The sequence below is a fragment of the Danio rerio genome, chromosome 18 (assembly GCF_052040795.2).
Source record: "Danio rerio strain M-AB ecotype USA chromosome 18, GRCz13ab, whole genome shotgun sequence".
Taxonomy (NCBI): Eukaryota; Metazoa; Chordata; class Actinopteri; order Cypriniformes; family Danionidae; genus Danio; species Danio rerio.
In genome coordinates this window covers 2,355,109-2,377,287 of record NC_141038.1, presented here as the reverse complement: position 1 = coordinate 2,377,287, position 22,179 = coordinate 2,355,109, and the positions used below count along the sequence as shown (strand labels likewise).

General features: G+C 33.3%; 1 protein-coding gene across 5 annotated transcripts in view; it reads right to left on the bottom strand.

The window, feature by feature from the left end:
• The window catches only part of kctd15b (potassium channel tetramerization domain containing 15b), a 48,795-nt gene that overhangs the window by 21,726 nt on the left and 4,890 nt on the right, over positions 1 to 22,179 (bottom strand). For 4 of the 5 annotated variants that reach the window (NM_001003527.2, XM_087291882.1, XM_087291884.1 and 1 more), the window contains 2 exon segments: positions 3,551 to 3,695; positions 19,188 to 19,363. In NM_001003527.2, the coding sequence (NP_001003527.1) occupies positions 3,551 to 3,695; positions 19,188 to 19,351 (309 nt within the window). In that variant the 5' untranslated portion in view covers positions 19,352 to 19,363. 5 annotated transcript variants of the gene reach the window in all.

The following is a 22,179-nucleotide window of genomic DNA, read 5'->3' as shown; positions in this document are numbered from 1 at the left end:
TTTATTCTGAATTTTTACTATTGTATTTATTTATTTATTTATTATTTAAATTTATTTAATTTAATTAAATTTTTTAGATATTTTCAATTTTATTTTATTTTATTTATTCCAGATCGAAACATACCTGGGTGGATTGACTCAAGATATTTGTAAACAAAAATCTATAAAAAAAAACTTATTATTCCATAAATGCTATTATTATAATATATTTTTCAAATAAATAATAATTAATAAATACTTTTCTTCTTGACTTGTCATTTATATTTTTAAAAATTGTTAAACAAGAAAATAAACAATTGAATGAATAAATGAAAAAATTACCAAATGTTATTTTAACTCACAACATTTGCAAACAAAATCAATAATATTATTCATATTCAATTATTTATATTGTCATATATATTAATTGTTATTTTTTTATTCCCAATTTTTGAAAATTTTATTTGTATTTTTATTTATTTATTTATTTATACTAAAACACAGCTGGGTGAATTGTCTCAAGATGTTTGTAAATAAAATCTATTTAAAAAATCTATTATATATTTAATGGTAATATTATGATATATATATTTTCGAATGAATACTAATTAATACATTTTTTTTCTATTTGTTTCCTTCATTTTTATTTAATCTATTTAATCCAGATCAAAACTTAGTTAGATGTATTACAGGAGTTTAAAAAATACTTCAATGATCACAAAACAGTAAGAAACAGATGAAAAGTCAAACGCATTCAAGCATAAACCACATAAACAACAGCAATCAGCATCACACAACTCACTTCACCATTATAATGAGCAGAAAACGTGTTTAAATGCAGACAATTACAGCAACACGAGTCTAAAACACACCTTCAGTTCATTCATTCATTCAGTTTCCTTTGACTTTGTCCCTTTATTTATCAGGGGTCACCACAGCAGAATGAATCGCCAACTATTCCATCATGTTTTACACAGCAGATGCCTTTCCAGCTGCAACCCAGTACTGGGAAACACCCATATTCACTCATTCACACACACACACACACACACACACACACACACACACACACACACACACACACACACACACACATTCAAACACTACGGACAATTTAGTTGATCAATTCACCTATACTCTTTGGACTGTGGGGGAAACCGGAGCACCCAGAGGAAATCAACATCAACACATGGAGAACATGCAAACTCCACACAGAAATTCCAACTAGTCCAGCCAAGACTCAAACCTGCAAACTTCTTGCTGTAAGGTGACAGTGCCAGCATTGAGCCACTGTGAAGCCACCTTCAGTTCAGATATGACTAAGACTTCACCTTTAGACTTCATCAAGCTGTTTTATATTTACCAGAGCATCTCAGCAACACATCATCTCTGCAGAAATGATGCTTTTTTGCACCGATAGATGCAAAACATATTCTGTTTTAGCTTCACGTTCGCATTGATTTAGTGAAACGTTGTGCACGATGCCTTACAGACACATGCACACACTAAACACCGCCGGCTGATTTCACACACGCTGATCATCAGATCAAATGAGTTCAACTGCAGGCTTTGTCCAACAGAGAGAAACACACAGTCAATCCAGATCAAGATTACAAGATGTAACGTGTGTGTAAATGCAGCGTGAATCATGTTTGCATGTTTGGAGTGTTTATTCATGAGCATAAATGAGCCGTGTCTTCAGTCACATGAGGGAAATATTAAGGGATTTATGTGCTTTGGATACTTGTGAGTGTGAGAAGTGTGAGAAAATACATGACAGTAAAAAATAATTAGGTCTTTTTTCCTAATACAAACATTTAGACATTGTTAAATCCACATATATTGAAATAAAAAAGGGTGAAATAAATTAATAAATAAATATAATCTGTATATTTATTTGCTGAATAAGTAATTTGATGAGTTATTTTGGTTAGTCTGGAAAACAATTAGCAAAACGGAAAAATAAATAAACAAATAAATCACAATATTTTTGGTTAATATAATAAAAATAATACAAGTTTAAATACACTTCAAATGTTTTGTATGTTTTTCCAATGCAAATACATTCAAATAAAAAAAGGTGGAAATAAATGTTTCCATATTTCCATATTTATTTGCTGAATAAGTTATTTTGTGAGCCCTTTGTTTTTACTTTGGGAAAAAAATTATTAACTAAAAAATAAATAAATGCAATTTAAATAAACTGCTCAAAATATTACCTTAAAGTCAATAATACAATTAAATGTAGTTAAATTAAATTAAATGTACATGAATTGCATTAGATTATGTAATAACAAAACTAATTTAATAACATCTTTTTTTATTAATTTGGTTTAGAAATATTTTGAATCATTTTGTTTATAAATCATGATTTTATTTTATTCTAACAATATTATAATTATTTAAATATTTTATTTAGTAATAAATAAACAAAATAGACTAATATAAATAAACAGATGATAAAGTAATTACTTTAAAATCAATAAATAATACAATTAAAAAGTATATTAATTGTATTTGATTACATATAATTATAAGAATATAATTAAAGAAGAATTTTTTTTTTTCCGTTTACCAATATTTTGAGACTCTTAAAATAGACTGATAAAAAGAAATCTATGATAATTGCATTACCTGAAAGTTCATTATTAAAACAATTAAAATATATTAATTTTATATAATTATATATAATTTTGATAATATAATTAATTCAATAAATGTTTTAATAATTTTGTTAGTCTGTTTTGAATTTCAAAACTTTTGTCATGGATAAATGAATCATTTAATTTGATTACATATACAAATATAATAATATATTAAACCTTTAAGTTAATTGTGTTTACAAATGTTTTGAGACTGATCTGAATAAACATAAACATATAATCATTTCATATTATATATATATATATATATATATATATATATATATATATATATATATATATATATATATACACATACACATATACATATATACATATATATATACACATATATACATATATATATATATATATATATATATATATATATATATATATATATATATATATATATATATATATACATATATACACACACACACATATATAATTAAATAATATAATACATTTAATCACTGCTTTTTTTATAAATTGTTTACAAATATTTTGAGATTCTCAAAATAGACTGATATAAATAAAACAATGATCATTTCATTACTTTAAAGTCAATTACCACTACAATTAAAATGTATATTAATTGTATCTGATTACATATAATTATAATAAGATAATTAGTTTTTTTAATTAATTTTGTTGTCAAAAGTTTTGAAACTCAAAACAGACTGATATAAATAAACAGGCCATTTCATTTGATTATTTATACACAATAATAATAAAATAAAATGTTTTTTTAGAAATCTTGTTTACAAATATTTTGAGACTGACATAAAGAAATATATAATCACCTAATTTGATATATAATTATAATAAAATAATAAATTTAATTATGTTTTTTTCATAATTTTTTTTAAAAATGTTGAGACTGTCAAAATAGACTGATATAAATGCACTGATGATAATTTCATTACCTTAAAGTCGTCGGGCAGCAGCAGTTTGCAGGTTCGCAGGAAACTCAGAATATAGCGGAAGATTTCTCCATCTCTGTCGATGAAATAATGCTGCTTTAAACTGTCCAGAACGATGGGCTCCGTCCCGTTAAACAGCCTGCTGATCCTGACAATTAAAACACACACACATACACTGTTAATGGAGCCAGGCCAGCCTCCTCTACATGCATCAAAACAATTAGCATTTATTTCTGCCCGTTATTAGCAGCCAGCCAAAACTATGGGTTCAGAAACAAGAGGCTTTCGTCAGATTTGGGAGGAAAAGACGAGTGTTTCACATCTTTCTCATTCACTGCGGATTAATAAACTCCCACATCATATCAGAAAATAAAGCAGCACTGACAGAAACGTGAACACGCTCTTAATATGAGAGACATCACCAAACAATGTTTGTTTGTAATGTAATCTGTGGAAAATGCGATCATTTCAGTAAACATCTAACCTTTAAAAGTGACAGTGCGTTGATTCAATCAGCTCTCTGATATCTACACTGTAGGTTTTTGTAGATTTGAAAAGCTCAAAATACTCCAGAAATGGATTTACATGGCTTTTATCACGCTAGAAAGGTGCTCTAGAAATAGAAATTCCTTATTGACCATATTTGGAATGGTCATGAATATTAATGAGCTAAAAGGTGCAGCTTGTCAGTGTCTGCGCTCTCTAACACACACACACACACACACACACACACACACACACACACACACACACACACACACACACACACACACACACACACACACACACACACACACACACACACGCACACACGCACACACACACACGCCCAGCTTTTCCTTCCGTTTGCAGACAGATGTGATCAGCATTATCACAGTAATCTACAGTTCCTGGATCAGTCCAGACTCTCAGAAACACACAGAACATCGGCAGCAGCACGTATTCATACAAAGAAGTGCAAGAAGGAGATTAACGTCAAATTATAACTTCAGAAAATGTAACGCACTGTTATTATGATTTTAGAGTTCATTTAATTGTAAAAATGGACAAGATTGAAGTTTTGGTGTGTACATTTACTCAAACAACAACAACAACAACAACCAGGGGTGTAGCAACAGGGGGATACGTCCCCCTCACTTTTAGAGACAGACTATTTAGAAAAAGGTGATCAACAATTATATGAATGTAAACTTTTGAATGTCATACAGCTTGTATTGCATTGTAGCCTATTGGCCATGTCATTTGTTGTCTTTCTATTTGGGCTGTCATGTTTGTCTTTTTGTAAAGTATTAGTCCAGAACAAGAACTGTTTTGATTAAATTTATATTGAATTCCTGATGTTTTTCAAACTGTGGCTGAAAACTGAAATACTGTAAAAAAACAAAACAGATAAAAGTAATAAAATACTGTAAATATTAAAGAAAACACATGTAAACCAATATACAGTCAAGTCTATTGGGAGTAAAGGACATTATTGACCATGTTGGCACAGAACAACACAAACCTTACACTGTTTTTAATGTTTGCAGACTGACTGCTAATTGAAGATTTGTGTGAAGCAGTGTCAAAACAGTGCTTCAGTGATTTCATACTGATCTTAGTAGTTTCTAATGATTAGGAATAGATGGTTTCTGTTCGGTTACCAAAGCTCGAACAATAGAGTTTGGAGTTTTGAGAAAGAGTTTTTTTTTTAGATGCATTTGCAAGACCCGTCTACTGCTCTGCTGGGATAGTGATGAGGAAAATGGAGTGGATCCTATAGTTTCTGTAAGCAGGTCAAAGCAAACAAGAAAAACTGTAATCAAACAATCGTTGCTTTTTACTTTTTTTATTAATAAATTTCATATATTAATACATTTATAAATGTATTTGAGTAATTTCCTAAACTATTTCTGAAATAAGAACACAAAAGTTCATTCATGCACTGTTCTCCAGCTGTCCTCAGCAGACCTGCCTTCACTGTAAACAACAACATGGACACAGAAATGGGAGCGTTGTTTGCACTGTTGTCTGTTTGCACTATTATCTTATGCACTTTCTAAAATATGAAGAAATCATTTAAAGATACAATAATAAACATATCAATAACTTAAAAGGCTAAAATATTGTCTTTTGTTATTGCAGAACACACAAAATGCTGCCGTCTTCACCTTCTGCACTTTCTAAGGCTACACTGTAAAAAAAAATTTCGTAAAATTTGCGGTAAAAAAACGGCAGCTGTGGTTCCCAGTGCTTTACTGTTAAAAGCACGGTACAAACCGTAAAAGTAATTTTTAATTCTTACGGTAAATTACCATATTTTATTAATTTATAGAGGTAATATGTCTGTACTTTGAATGATCAACATCTACACATCTTTTGTTAAACAGTTAGACACGTTAGCACACCCACATGCAGGTGGTGATGAGGCAGTTACATATTGAGCCAATGCTCATCACAATCAACGATAGAAGGTGCTCAGTGTCATTCACACAGCTACTAAACAGCAGTATGGTAACACGCATACAATTAAAGTCATGAAATCAACATAGTTTATCAACATTAGATGTAACATAAATCTCTAATGCAATGGTTCTCAAAGTGGGGGTCGGGACCCCCCGAGGGGTCGCGGGACAATGAAGGGGGGGGGGGGGGGGTCGCCTGGTGATTTCCAAAAATCTTTTTATTTTTATAAAACCATAAGAATTACCATATTTTATCCATAACCTACTGAAGAGAAAAAATAGTTGTTTATACCATATAGTTACTATGGTAGCTTATAGTTACTAGTTCTATTGGATTGCAACCCCTGGGGTAATTACATTATATTAAAGACACAGCAATAGTGTCAGATGCAGCAGATTTCATAACACCTGGTAAAACTTTGTTGCCCATTTACAGCTCTCATACATTAAAAAAATTAAAAGAAGAATAGACTTGGGTCCATTGGTGTGTGTGTGCGCCATTGCATGCAAGGTTTCTGTATTTATAACCACCTCAGAATATATTGGGGGTCGCGACTCACTGGCATTGTCATTTTGGGGGTCGCGGCCTGAAAAGTTTGGGAACCCCTGCTCTAATGTACAAAACTGATGGGGAAACAACTAAAAAGATCCACATTAATGTCAACCGAAGGCATAAAAAGTGATGTGCCATGCAGGGAATTCTGGGAAAGTCAATTTACGGTTATTCGCCGTATATATTAAGTAAACATACTGTTAACCAGGTTACGGATTTGTACTGTAACATTTTTACAGTTTTTTACCATTGAAATCACGGCCATTTTTTTACAGTGTATGGTTTTTCTTCTCTGTCATTATTAATAAAGTCAGATTGAAATATTTAGGAAAAAACACAAATAAAAATTTATTTTTAACATGTATTTAATAATAATATTCACTATTGTAGATTAAAACAAATATTTTTTTATATTTTCAGACTGAAATAATTTCTGAAATAAGAAAAAAAAACATAATTAATCATAAACGATCATTGTTTATTTAAAAATCTAAATTATATATATATATATATATATATATATATATATATATATATATATATATATATATATATATATATATATATATTTGAATGATTTCAGACTAAAATAATTTCTGAAATGATAATTAAAAGACATTACATTTAATATGGACTTAATCAAACAATGATAATCAAACTGAAATAAAAAAAGTGTCATTCACAGCTTTTCCTCACCTTCTGCACTTTCAAGAATTTGAAGAAATTATTTAAAGATGCAATAAGAATAATACAATAACATATGCAGGAATAACTTAAAAGGCTAAAATATTGTCTTTTTAAAATGTTCTTTCTCTGTTTGAAGACGTCTTAATGAGAGAAACAACAGAACTATTCCTGTATCTTTAGATTTACAAACACAGTTCAGCGAGCTCTACCAGATGCTCATATTAATTAATCAGTATTTTTCTCCTCATTTAAAGCACAATGTCGTCTGCGCCAATAGCCATATCGCACCATAGTGCTCACATTGACCAGAGTTCGACTACCGGGTCGAGGTCCTACGCTAATCCTTCCCCTCTCTCTGCTCCCTATACATTCCTGTCTGTCCTTCACCATCTTATCTCATCTCAATAAAAAGTGAAAAACCCCTAAAAAAAAGGAATTATAAAGCACAATGTCATGCATGCGCTCTTCTCCATCCGACTTTCAAGAATATGAAGAAATGATTTAAAGATGCAATAATAAACATATGCATCAATAACTTAAAAGGCTCAAATATTTTCCTTTTTGTTTGTTGAAAACACAAACCGGGCCGTCTTCACCTTCTGCACTTTCTAAAGCTCTTGTTTTTCCTCTCGGTCGCTCCCTCTTTTTCCCCCCTTTGGAAATCGATGCAAAATGCTTTATAAAAAACCAATACTCATCTCCCTGTAGCGCCTGCGGTCGTCCTTTCTCATATGGTCTTGCAATTCTTCCAGCTAGAATTTCACCATGCGCCTGCAGGCAAACGCTGTTTTTCATCTGCACTTTTTTTAAAAAGCAATTAAAATGCTGCCTGTTTTTCTTTTCTTCCTCGTCTCCCCCACCCGTCTCTCTCTCTCTCTCTCTCTCTCACACACACACACACACACTCTTGTCAGTCTCATTCAGAGCAGTAAACACACTACTGTTATTGTTATGATAGCTTTATAATATTGAGAGACAAACCTTTGCTAAAACTGAGTCTTAAGAGAGAGACGTATTTAATAATAATCACAAATTTTTATTTGTTTTAAATAAATAGTTTTGAATATTTTCAGACTTAATTTCTAAAATAATTCATTCATTTTTTTGTTGGCTTAATCTCTTTATTAATCCGGGGTCACAGCGGAATGAACCGCCAACTTATCCAGCACGTTTTTACGCAGCGGATGCCCTTTCAGCCGCAACCCATCCTGGGAAACATCCACACACACTCATTCACACACTACGGACAATTTAGCTTACCCAATTCACCTGTACCGCATGTCTTTGGACTGTGGGGGAAACCGGAACACCCAGAGGAAACCCACGCGAATGCAGGGAGAACATGCAAACTCCACAAAGAAACGCCAACTGAGCCGAGGATCGACCCAGCGACCTTCTTGCTACCTACTGCCCCACTTTCTAAAATAAATAGATAAATAAATAAAACTTTATATTCAATGTATATTTAATCATTAACATTATTTTATATTTTTATAAAATAAATATTTTTTAATAATTTCAGACTGAAATAATTTCTGTAGAAAAAAATCTTTATATTCAATATATATATATATATATATATATATATATATATATATATATATATATATATATATATATATAAAATCATAAACAATTATTATTTTAGATTTTTTATAAATATTTTTGAATAATTTCAGCTTGAAATAATTTCTCGAATAAGAAAAATAAGCATTATATTTAATATATATTCAATCAGTCATTATTGTTTATTTAAAAATAAATAAAACAAATAAATAAATATAAATTAAATGTTCATTCATTTATTTTGTTTTCGGCTTTGGTCTCTTTATTCATCAGGGGTCGCAGCGGATGCCCTTCCAGCCGCAACCCATCTCTGGGAAACATCCACACAAACATACACACACACTCATACACTACGGACAATTTAGCCTACCCAATTCACCTGTACCGCATGTGTTTGGACTGTGAGTGAAACCGGAGCACCCGGAGGAAACCCATGCAAAGGCAGGGAAAACATGCAAACTCCACACAGAAACGCCAACTGAGCCGAGGTTCGAACCAGCGACCCAGCGACCTTCTTGCTGTGAGGCGACAGCACTACCTACTGCGCCCCTGCCTCGACCCACCCTGCAATTCAAGTCATTAAAATGCAAGAACTTGTTAACACGGTGTATTATTTTTTGCAGTTTGTGCAATTCAACAAGCTTTTTAATTCAATACTTTTGGCATTGATTTTGTTCCATAAAAACATTCTTAAGAATAAAATACGATGTGTTCTTTGTAAGAGTGCACTTGCCTTATGATGATATTATTTTATTATTCCGGCATTATATAATGCATCTAAAATGGTCTTAAAATGACAATAATAACGTTTATCGCAATATATTTTGGTGCAATATATCATAATACAAAATATAGACATGGTGACAGGCCTATCGTTGAGTGCGTGATTCATTACGACTATGCTAATTATAATCCAGCAATTTATTAATCAAACTCAAAGCAACTCGCGTTGGATTTTTCAACTCAAACATTGTTACTTCATGTTTTAAAGTGACAAATTACTTTACTTGCTACTTAAAAAGCTGTATTATTAGGTCAGTCATGTCACTTGTACTGCAATACTCCTGAAAACACTGCCCAGGATCATTAGCTCCTGTTCACAAGTGCTGATCTCTGTCAGAAAAGCGCACAGAATGAGCATGAAACTTTCATATGTCCTGTCAGTTGAGCAGACTGAGCTGCGGGGAGATGAATGTTCACACATTAGTTATAGAGCGAGTTTCTCTTCCCGCTCTGCATTATTAAGAGATCAATCTATTAAAAGACACCATCAGCTTAAGCTTCTTTAACTGGACTCTCTTAGCTGTCAGCTGGAAGCGCTGGGAGAGAGTGTGTGTGTGTGTGTGTGTGTTTGCTTTCCCACTTGTCAGAGTGATTAGTGAAAGTAGGTGTTAACGTGTGCGGATGGTCAGTCTTTTGTTGACTAATAAAAGCCTGCATTCAATGCTGGAAGTCACTCTGAATGGCATTTCTTAACGCTTAAGATGTGATATTATTGCATTAGCGGCAGCATGGTGGCTCAGTGGTTAGCACAGTCACCTCACAGCAAGAAGTTTGCTGGTTCGAGTTCCAGGAGTTTGCATGTTCTCCCCATGTCGACGTGGGTTTCCTCCGGGTGCTCCGGTTTCCCCCACAGTCCAAACACATGCGCTATAGGGGAACTGATGAACTAAATTGGTCGTAGTGTATGATTGTGCATAATTGTGAGTGTGTATGGGTGTTTTCCAATACTGGGTTGCGGCTGGAAGGGCATCCACTGTAAAAAAAAAAAAATCAAAAACATATGCTAGAATAGTTGGCGGTTCATTCCGCTGTGGCGACCTTAGAAATAGACTAAGCCGAAGGAAAATGAACGAATGAATTATTGCATTAGATATAAACTACGAATAATGAATGTATTTAATTAAAAACATAGTAAATTGTGAAATAATTTTATTAATCAATATTGCTCGTTTTGAAGTGGATATATTGTAAAATGTAATTTATTCCACTTGTTAAAAAGGCAAATTATTTTAGCTTAATTACTGCAGATTTAACGTCACATATTTATTCAGAAATTTGTCTAACATGCTGATTTGATGATCAAGAAACATTTCTGATCATTAGTAACATTGAAATCAGTTTTTGGAGACCACAACTTATTAAAAAGGTGTATTTCATGCACAACTTTTCATGTTTGCATGGCTTGAAATGATTAAACAACACTGTTAAATGCTGGAAAAACTCAAATAAAACTGAAGGAATTGTATTTGGGCACGAAGTAAATTCTCTGTTAAATGTCAACATGGGATCTTTGGCCCCACATATTACCCAGTGTGCAAGAAATCTCAGTGTTATGTTTGATGAAAACTTAAATTTGACAAACAGATCAGTACTGTCATATAATCCTGCTTTTACCACCTCAGATGACTGTCGAAAGTCAAGCCATCTTTATCCCAGAGAAACTTTCTCCCTCTCGTCTGCAGCTGGTACAAAATACAGCTGCTGGATACTCTCTGCCACCCGCAAGTATGAGTTGGTGACTCCAATTTTAACTGCACTTCACTGGTTACCCATTAAATACAGAATTGATCTAAAAATGTTATTAATTGTTTACAAAGCCGTCAATAATCTTGCACCTCGGTAGCTTCCTGACTTGCTCTGTCCGTATACCCCCTCTCAATCATTGAGATCTTATGATCTCAATTTATTCACCGTGCCCAGAACAGGCCTTAAAAACGAGGTGATCCAGAGTTTAGGACCAGCAACAGCAAACGCTCGAACACTTTAACAACAACTCACATTAGACTTTCGCCCTCCATTTCTGTGTTTAAGGCTGTTTTAAAGACCTGTCTATTTTCTTGTGCTTTTGATACTCCTTTTGTTAAATGTTTGTTTTATATTCTGGTTTCTTCTCTGTCTTTAGTACTCCTGCTGTATATACAGCACTCTGGTCAGCCTTGGTTGTTTTTAAATGTTTTCTAAATAAATATTGTATTGTGAAACAAAACAATCACCAAAAACACATTTGTTTAAATTAAATTAAATTCATTAATAAAACTTATCCATTTTAATAACATGTTTTAATAATTTTAGTTACGTTTTTTGTTACACTTAGCTTGTGATTATTCTATATTATTCTCATTGAAAAAGAAAAAGAAAAAGAAAAATTTTAAACCTGTTTTAATATTTGAAATTATTTTTATTTGTTATACTTAGTTTGTAATTATTCTCTTATTAATTCTCATTTTAAACAAAAAGCAAAAAAACAAAGAAAAATCACTAAAAATACATTTGTTTAGCTGTGCTATTTCCCTAATTTAATTTAATTTAATTTAATTTAATTTAATTTAATTTAATTTAATTTAATTTAATTTAATTTAATTTAATTTATCAACCATTAAGTTTTAATAAATCGTTTTATCAACTTTAATTACTTATACTTAGTTTGGGATTATTTTATCCTATTAATTCTTATTTAACAAAGTACTTTTAATTCCCATGGTAATGTAAATGTGCAATATAAATAAACGAAATCACACACAATTCTAATTAAAATACACTCGAAATGCATAGTTCAGAGGTATAAAAACATAAATTATGTTTCTAATGCAATCTTAAAATGAACAAACAAATCGAAGAACTGAACACTTCATAGCAACATAAAAATGCGAAACAGAAACTACAATAAATCATGCCAAAATTAGTCTGCACAAACTGCACCACTGAAAATGCAACCCATCAGCTGAAGATCACACTCAGCAGACTGAACATCTCAGTACAAACACTTAAAAAGCTTTTTATTATCAGATCAAATGCAATAAATTGCAATACTATTCTCTCTCTCCAATCAGAAATCAGAATAAATAAATAAATAAATAGGCTTGCCACTAGTTAATACACTATGATAAACGCTGGATTCTACACAATTCCTACATGTTGTCCCAACACAAATCAATTAAGTTAATTTATATATATTTAGATAGTTATTTTTCTACAAATTTAAGTTGACTGAACATAAGAATTAAGCTGTCTCCCAAATAGCTCAAGAATTGTGTTGATTCAGCTCATTTTAAATAAGTGGTTTGAAAAAGCAGCAAAAATTAAAGTGATTAGTTGATTAAAGTGAGTAAACCTATTGACTTAAAAGTACCATGATGACTTAAAAATAAAGTAAACCCACTGTAATTTGGAACTGTTAAGTTGACTTAATTTTAATAATTCTGCTCGTGGCTTGCTAAATAATAATAGTTAATAGTGAGAAGTATTACATAAACTAAAAAGTTATGCGAATATATACTGAAAAAACACCCCGCCAGTATTTAAGGGTTTAAGCTTAAAACAGTCAATACATCTGTTTTGGAACAACATGAAACAATTAAATTAAGTTCAAATTAATTAAACTTAAAACAATTAAGCTGTTTAAAAAAAACTACAAAAACTTGATTAAATAAACAATCAGCTAAAAACAATCAATGCACATCATTCATGTCTTTTACACGCAAAAACAAATGCAGTTTGTTCAAATCACTTATTTAAATTGAGCTGAAACAAAATGCTTGAGTTTTTTGGGAGGACAACCAAGTTATTTTATGTTCAATCTAATTAAATTAGTCAAAACAAACAAATTAACTGAATTCCTTCATGTTGTCCCAACACAAATCAACTATGAGGAACCCAGCATTCTTTACAGTGTAGTAGTTGGGTTAAGGTCTTAGGTAGGATTACTGATGTAGGATAAAATCATGCAGAACATCTAAACATGAATACACATCTAATATCTTAATAAAAAGAAAGCCACTAGTTAATAGTAAGAATTATTACTTTAAATAAAGAGTAATGTATATTTACTGAAATAAAAAACACTATTTAAGAGTTTAAGCTTGAAACAATCAATACAATGATTTATACAAGGAATACAAGGAGTTCAGTTAACTTAAGTTTGCAGATTTTATTGAACATAAAACAATTAAATTGTTCCAAAAAATAAGAGTTTTGTTGTGGGTAAATAAACATAATAAGCTAAAAACATCATCACACTCTCAGAAATAAAGGTATGTAAGCTGTCACTGGGGCAATACCTTTTGAAAAGGTACAAATTTGTACCTATAAAGGTTCATATTAATACCTCAAGGGTACATATTAGTACCTAAAAAGTACAAAAGTGTTCCCCTTCAAATTTTTAGGTAATAATATATACTTCTGGGGCACCAATATGGACCCTTTAAATACAAATGCGTAACTTTATGTCTGAGTGCATGTACATCATCCATGTCTTTTACACACAAAAAATGCTGTTTGTTCAAACTACTTATTTAAATTAAGCAGAAACAACACAACACTTGAGGTTTTCAGGAGAACAACTACATTGTTTTATGTTCAATCCACTTATATTGGTCAAACAAATAAGTTAACTTAATTTCTTCATGTTGTCCCAACACAAATCAACTGTGTGGAACTCAGCATTTTACAGTGTAGTAGTTGGGTTAAGGTATTAGGCAGGATTGTTGATGCAGAATAAAATCTAAGTACTATTAAACATCTGATATCCTAATAATAATCAAGCTACTATAGTTAATAGTGAGAAGTAGTACTTAAACTAAAGAGTTATCTGAATATATCACACTAAAATCTCTAAATTTAATGGTTTAATCTTAAAACAATCAATGTACACCCTTAATGATTTTCCACATTTGTATTGAGACAACATTAGGTTATTAAATTGGCGCAGTTACAAATTAAATTGATCATAAAACAATTAAGCTGTTCCACAAAAAAAAAAAAAAAAAAAATTAAGAGTTGTGTTGTGGGTAAATAAACATAAGCTAAAAACATAATCAATACACACTATTCATGTCTTCTACACGCTAATAAAATGCTGTTTGTTCAAACTACTTATTTAAAATTGGCTGAAACAACACACTGCTTGAGTTTTTCGGAGGGATAACTACAATTAAATAAATTATTATATGTTCAATTCACATAAATCGGTCAAAACAAATAAATTAACTTAATTCCTTCACGTTGTCCCAACACAAATCAGCTGAATGGAACTCAGCATTTTACAGTGTAGTTGGGTTAAGGTATTAGGTAGGATAATTGATGTAGAATAAAATCCAAGTACTAATAAACATCTGATATCCTAATAATAAGCAAGCCACTATTAATAGTGAGAATTACTACTTAAACTAAAGAGTGTTTTGAGTATATACCGGAAAAAAAACATCATAACACTATTGAAGGTTTTAAACTTAAAAAAATCAACGCACACCATTCACGTTATTCTACATTTGTTAAGACAACATGAAGCAATTCAATTACCATAAGTTTACAAATTTAACTGAACATAAAACAATTACGTTGCTCCAAAATAAAAACTTACTTAAACTTAAAAGCACACTATAATGTCTTCTGCACGCAAACAAAAAAACTAAATGCTGTGTGTTAAAACCACTTATTTAAATTGAGCTGAAACAACACAATACTTGAGGTTTTTTTTGGGGGGGGACAACTAAATTATTTTATGTTCAATCCACCTCAATTTGTCAAAACGAATCAGTTAACTTAATTCCTCAACACAAACCAGCTGTGTGGAACACAGCATTTGCTTTACAGTGTAGTAGTTGGGTTAAGTTATGAGGTAACATCTGATAACTTAATAATAAGCAAGCCACTAGTTAATAGTGAGACTTAGCACAAACTAATGAATATATGTACTGAAAAAAAACATGCACCACTATTTAAGGGTTTAAGCTTGAAACAATCAATGCACAGCATTCAAGTCTTCCACATTTCGTCACCTTGAAATTCTAAGTTTCTGTCTGCGCTCGAAATGATTTTGAGATATTGAGCTTCAAAGTTTTTGCATTCCATATAGTAAACAATAACAGTTCCCTTTCATACATTAACATGACAGAGACCCTAAAAACACTCTAAATGTAAACTATCAAAGTTCTCTTACATTTGCAAATTGGAGTAAAAAAACACAGTAAATGCAGATAGATCCTTCTCATTCTGAAGAGTCATTTTCCTCTTGGAATTAAAAGGTTATATAGCATTACTTTTCAAGAAATACAATTAAAAAATGTATAATTTTGTGTTGTAACAATATGCTGATGCTTGAGAAAGTTGAGTTTTTGCTTACTCTAACATTTATTTCATGTTTCAGGATTAATATTTTTTCTGGTTTAAATGACACACACAAGGCTGTGCTAAATATAGTGTGCAGTGAAGATGTTAATTTTATCTAATTAATATGTTATTATTCACAATATTTTATGCTTTATATTAATTACTGAATTATATGCCCCATAAATAAAGTATTTGCCCTTTAATATCAAATTTAAACACTTTAAAAGAAAACAGACAATGAGCAAATGAGTTCAGTAAACCCTGAAAAACGTTTGACCTACCATATATACACAAATAAATGTTATATATACTTATATACAATAAATATTTCACATTTAATATAGATTTTATTTAATATTAGTTTCTTTTTCAACAATGTAAAACGTAACATTTCATCTCAATGTCCAAAAATGCTTCTAAATCATCACATTTACACACATCTCAAGTTTGTGTGGTGTGGCAGCATCATTTAGTCGACTCTGATTTTGTGTTTCTTTCTGGTCTTTCCTGCTGTCAACAGAGCAGGTTGGTGAAATGGCCAAGAAATCTGATCCTAATTGGTCCTCGTGGGTGCATTAAAAATGCTGATTGGCTCACAGAAAGAACTGCATAGAGCCAAGCTAGAGTTCAGCTTTGTAGATAAACCATGTTTGTTTTTTAAATAAAAAGTCTTAGGGTGCTTTCACACCTACACTTTTGTTTGGGAACGTGTCTCGTTTGCCCAGTTAGCGCGGTTCGTTTGGCATATGTGAACAGGGCAATCGCGCTCTGTTCTGCGCCAAAGTAATCGCTCCGAGATCGCTTGAATGAGGTGGTCTCGGCTCGATTGAAACGAACCCTGGAGCGGTTCGATTGCAGTGAGAAAGCGATCTGATCCGAGCGCGGTTATGTCACAGTGTTTATGGATATGTAATAGGCTTACGGCTATATGAAGAGAGAATTATGAGTAGGGCGGGAAGTTTCGCGAGTCTCCGGATGCCCGCAAACAAGTGATGATCTCCCGGTAATCTCGCATCTCCCTCCCGGTCCTCAAATAGGCATCGTCGCGCACCCTTCTCACCCCTCCCCACCGCATCTCTCCTCAGACACGTCGCGCGCTCCCTGTCAATCACCACCAAACCACCACCTCTCCTGACAGCTGAGCGGGACTCTGCAAAATAAACCCTGACACTCTGACCAATGTGAGGAGAGTTTACTCGCACGTGACTTGTTTTAGCTCTTTTGGTCCGATTAGAAACTTTGCAGTGTGAAAGTGAACCGCTCCAAGAGCAAAGAGCAACACTGTAACAATTTTAATCTCTGTTTCGGAACAACTGAATCGATTCACAGGTGTGAAAGCACTCTAAAATGTAAACATCTTAAACAAGAACATCACATAATGTAAATAAGATGTCATTTAATAAGAATATGTGAATAACTCAATTTAGACAAAAATGTCAGACAGAACCGAGCAATTCCGTGCAAAGTCAACCTTGCCATAAAAAAAATTAAGTTTTCACCAAAAAACAGGAAACAGTTTCTGGGTTTTTTGGGTGAGCAAGTATTTTACAGGACTTTAGAAATACTCAAAAATGCATCTGTCAGTGTTTTCAAACTATTCTATTTGATCAACCAAAGTCACACAAGTGGCAATTTCACATCCATCACATCCATAACGGAGACATGTCACATCCATAACGACATCTTTTCCTCATAAATGTGAAAATATTAAATAAAATAAACCCAATCATTGTTGTTTTATAGTGAGCCGACTCTTATCCTTTTGATTATTATTGTTTCTTTTGGGTTGTGCAGTTTAATACACAGAATTTCTACAAAGTGTGTTGTGTACTGTAAACCGGCAGGCTTTTTTTGTCACATCCATAACGCAAGTTTATTTTCCACATTTAAAATACAAAACATGTCTACAGATGGATATTTTTCTGGTTCCTTAACTCCGTGGTCAGTTGTTCTGGAAAATATAAACCAACGTTTCAACATAATGTTAACATATACTCTATGTGAATTTATGTTTTGAGTTTTTACTGCAAATGTCACATCCACGCTGGAATTGCTCAACCTTATAATTCTAATGCCGAGTTCAGACTGCGTGATTTTAGCTCGCCGACAGGTTTTGAGAAATCGCCGACAAATGCCTGAAATCACAGGCAAATCGCTGCTCGTGCACGTGAGTGACAATCACACAGTATGAACTATCAAAGACGCGATCTGAAAGAATCGCAGATGAGTCGCCGATGCCTGTGAGATATTTGGCGTGCTGAATATCTGGAGCTGTCGGCGATTCAAATCACGCCGTGTGAATTGAGTTTTGACTGAAAATAACATCAGCGATCGCCTACAGCCAATGAGAGAGCAGCTTTCACTTGTGTGTGCGTATACCTGCTGCAGGCCAGCGGGAGGCTGGGGGAGAAGTAAAGCGCTCTTTTTCGGTTTATTTGGACCCACGAAATGGAGGAAAAACTAGTGGAGGTTTGACAGGACTCAGGAGCAACCGTGTCTGTTTGACGTTTCATACAGAAAGAACTTATTTTATTATCAACGTTGAGGAGAAATGGCTAATTCCCTTCAAACCCAGGTGAGCAAACATGTACATGTTCTACCCCATTAAAGGCTTCTTTCTCATTATGTAGTTAATAACAAAAGATATACGACGTCCAAACTACGTCTCACAGCCAAAAACACGAAGTAGTCGGCGATTCTTCCTATAGTAAAGTCATGCAATGTGAATGTCCCTGTCGGCGATCCATCTTGCAGTGTAAACAAAGCAGCGACCAAACGCAAGCCCAGAGAGTCAAGCGGTGTGAAAACATCTGTGACACGACTACTCTGAAAATCATGCAGTCTGAACTCAGCATAAGGTGACAATTTGTGTTGGGACAACCTGAAGGTTCAAGTTAACTTAGTAAGTTTCACCAATTTAAGTGGACTGAACAACAAACAATTAAGTTGTTTAAAAAAAAAAAAAACACACACACAAGAAATGTTTTGTTTCAGCTCATTTTAAATAAGTAGTCTGTACAAACAGCACATAAGTGTAGTGAGACTTAGTTGAAAGAGTTTATACTGAAATAAAAACCTCCCACTATTTAAGGGTTTAAGCTTAAAACAGAAACGTTTTCTAGAATGCAAATAAATGCACAACACACACACACACACACAAGTCATAATGCACATAAATACACACAACTTTCTGAATGCATTGCTGAGTGCACACTTTTACGTAACAGCACACACACGCACAGAGAGAGAGCAAGAGAGAGAGTGAGGTGAGAGGTCTTACCGTGAGTCTGGGTATTTGGTGAGCGTGGCCAGGCTGCTGGTGTACATGTGTCCGCCCACGTCGATGTGCACGGGCGCGTTGGCTTTGGTGAGCTGCGCCGGCAGAGGAATCCCCTGCGCGGCCAGAGGAGAGACCGGAGACCGGGTCAGAGACAGGCGCGACATGCTTCTCCCTTCCTGGAAGCAGACAAACGGGAAAGCCATGGAGAAAAATGATGCTGCCGCTGCCTTCACGCTGCGTTCAGCGTCTCTCCCACCTTGAGCGTCTGCGCGACTCTTTATCAGATCCTTTTCTCATCTGCCCCATCGCGTATTTAGCTTACAAATTATTGCCACGGCTCTAATGAAGTATGTTTGCATCTTTTCACTGGTGCAGCCCGAGGGTAGGATACAAGGATGTTTATTAACGCTGCAGAGAGAGAGCGAGCGAGAGAGAGAGAGAGAGAGATATAAGCGAGGTGTTCGCCCGCGGGGATGGGGAAGGAGAGGGGGGGGAATAAAAAAACGGCAAGTTTCTAATTAAAGGTCGTGTTATGTGCTAGACGTGATATCCTCCGACACTTCAGCAACCAATCTGAACATTTGGGAAACGAGGGCATTGTGCGCGTTCACGTCAAACACCAGGCATCACTTCTGAACTACGGTGTTAGTGAGGTTCACCATCACTCCATTTACACTCTTAAAATGACTCTCGTGGTGAAGTTTGCATGATATTCTAATTAAATGGATGCCTATGGAAATGTTTGGTCTGAAATTTAGGCATGCATTTTACACTTACTCGAGCAAATGCACAGAGTAAACTCGTAGACTTTAAGAAAAGCAATGCACTTAATCTTTAATACTCTCATGTCTTTTTGGATTCTTGCACATCTCATGGTGGTCCTAAAGAAAGTTTGCATGATATTCTAATTAAATGCATGCTGGTTTAAAGGTTTGCTGAGCTGTTTTTAGCATGCATTTTACTCTTACTCGAGCAAATGCTCAGATTAAATTCATGGATTTTCAGAAAAGCAATGCATTTAAACTTAAACTATGAATTTTTTTTTAACATTCTTGCTTCTTATTGTGGTCCTGGAGAAGGTTTGCATGATATTCTAATTAAATGCATGCAGGTCTAAAGGTATGGTCTGAAATTTTGGCATGCATTTAACACTTACTCGAGCAAATGCTCAGATTAAATTCACAGACTTTATGAAAAGTAATGCAATTAATCTTAAATTACGCTCATTTTTTTTACATCCTTGCACTTATTGTGGTCCTGGAGAAGATTTGCATGATATTCTTATTGAATGCATGCTGGTTTAAAGGTTTAGTCTGCAGTTTTGGCATGGATTTTACACTTACACAAGCAAATGCTCAGATTAAATTCATAGACTTTAAGAAAAGCCATGCACAAATCTCCAAATTTAAGTGAGGTTCATGATCACTCCACACTTCTACACTGCCAGACTCACAATCATTAATGCATTTCATCCTAAAATTACTCTCCAGGTGGTCCTGGAGAAAGTATGCATGATATACTAATTGAATGCATCCCCACGTAAAGGTTTGCTGTGCCATTTTGGCATGCATTTTACACTTACTAGTGCAACTGCTCAGATTAAATTCATAGACTTTAAGAAAAGCAATGCACAAATCTCCAAATTTGAGTGATGTTCATGATCACTCCACACTTATACACTGGCAGACTCACAATCATTAATGAATTTCATCTTAAAATTGCTCTTGTGGTGATCCTGGAGAAAGTTAACATGATATTCTAATTGAATGCATGTTGGTGTAAAGGTTTGCTGTGCTACACTTACACTTACTAGTGCAACTGCTCAGATTAAATTCATAGACTTTATGAAAAGCAATGCACTTAATCTTAAATTACGCTCATCTCTTTTAACATTCCTGCACTTATAGTGGTCCTGGAGAAAGTTTGCATGATCTTCTAATTAAATGCATGCTAGTTTAAAAGTTTGGTGTGACTTTTTTTCATGCATTGCACACTTGCAACTGCAAAAGCTCAGACTTTAAGAAAAGTAATACACCAATCTATTTTAGTGAGGTTCATGATAACTTTACACTTCAACACTGCCAGACTCACAATCATTAATGCATTTCATCTTAAAATTGCTCTTCTGGTGGTCCTGGAGAAGGTTTGCATGATATTCTAATTAAATCTATCCCCACGTAAGGGTTTGGTGTGCAGTTTTGGCATGCATTTTACACTTACTGTTGCAAATACTCAGATTCGATTCATAGACGTTAAGAAAAGCCATGCACAAATCTCCAAATTTTATTGAGGCTTATCACTCTTCTTACACTGTGAGTCTCACAATAATTAATGCACTTATTCTCAAGTTGCTCTCATCTCGTTTTGGAATGCATTTTACACTTATACTGCAAAAAATACTTTTACTTAGATCTTGTCTCGTTTCCAGTCCAAATATCACAGAACTTTAAAAATCAAGAAACATTTTCTTGATACGCAAAAAAATGTCTTGTTTTAAGAAATAATGCGTCAAAATGAAGTGAGTTTTTCCTCACTTCTCATAAAAAAAGGTAAGTACTCGGCAAAAACAATCTTGTTTTTCCTTTTGACGTAAAATTATTTCACTTGTTTTAAGGAAAGATTCACTTAATCTTGACATATTATTTCTTAAACAAGACAATATGTTTCGCTTTTCCAGGAAATGCTTTTTGATTTGATTCTTTGATTTTTAGATATTTGGACTAAAAACAAGACAAAAAATAAATAAAAAATCTAAGTAGGAAAAGCATTTTTTTTGCATTGTACTACTTCTCATGAGGATCCTGGAAAACGTATGCATGATATTCTAAATAAATGCACACCAATGTAAAGGTTTTGGCAAGCATTTTACACTTACTAGAGCAAATGGTCAGATGAAATTCATATAGACTTGAAGAAAAGCAATGCACAGACCTTCAAACCAGTGAGATTTAGTAGTGAGACTCACGATCCCCTCATTTACTGTACACACTGT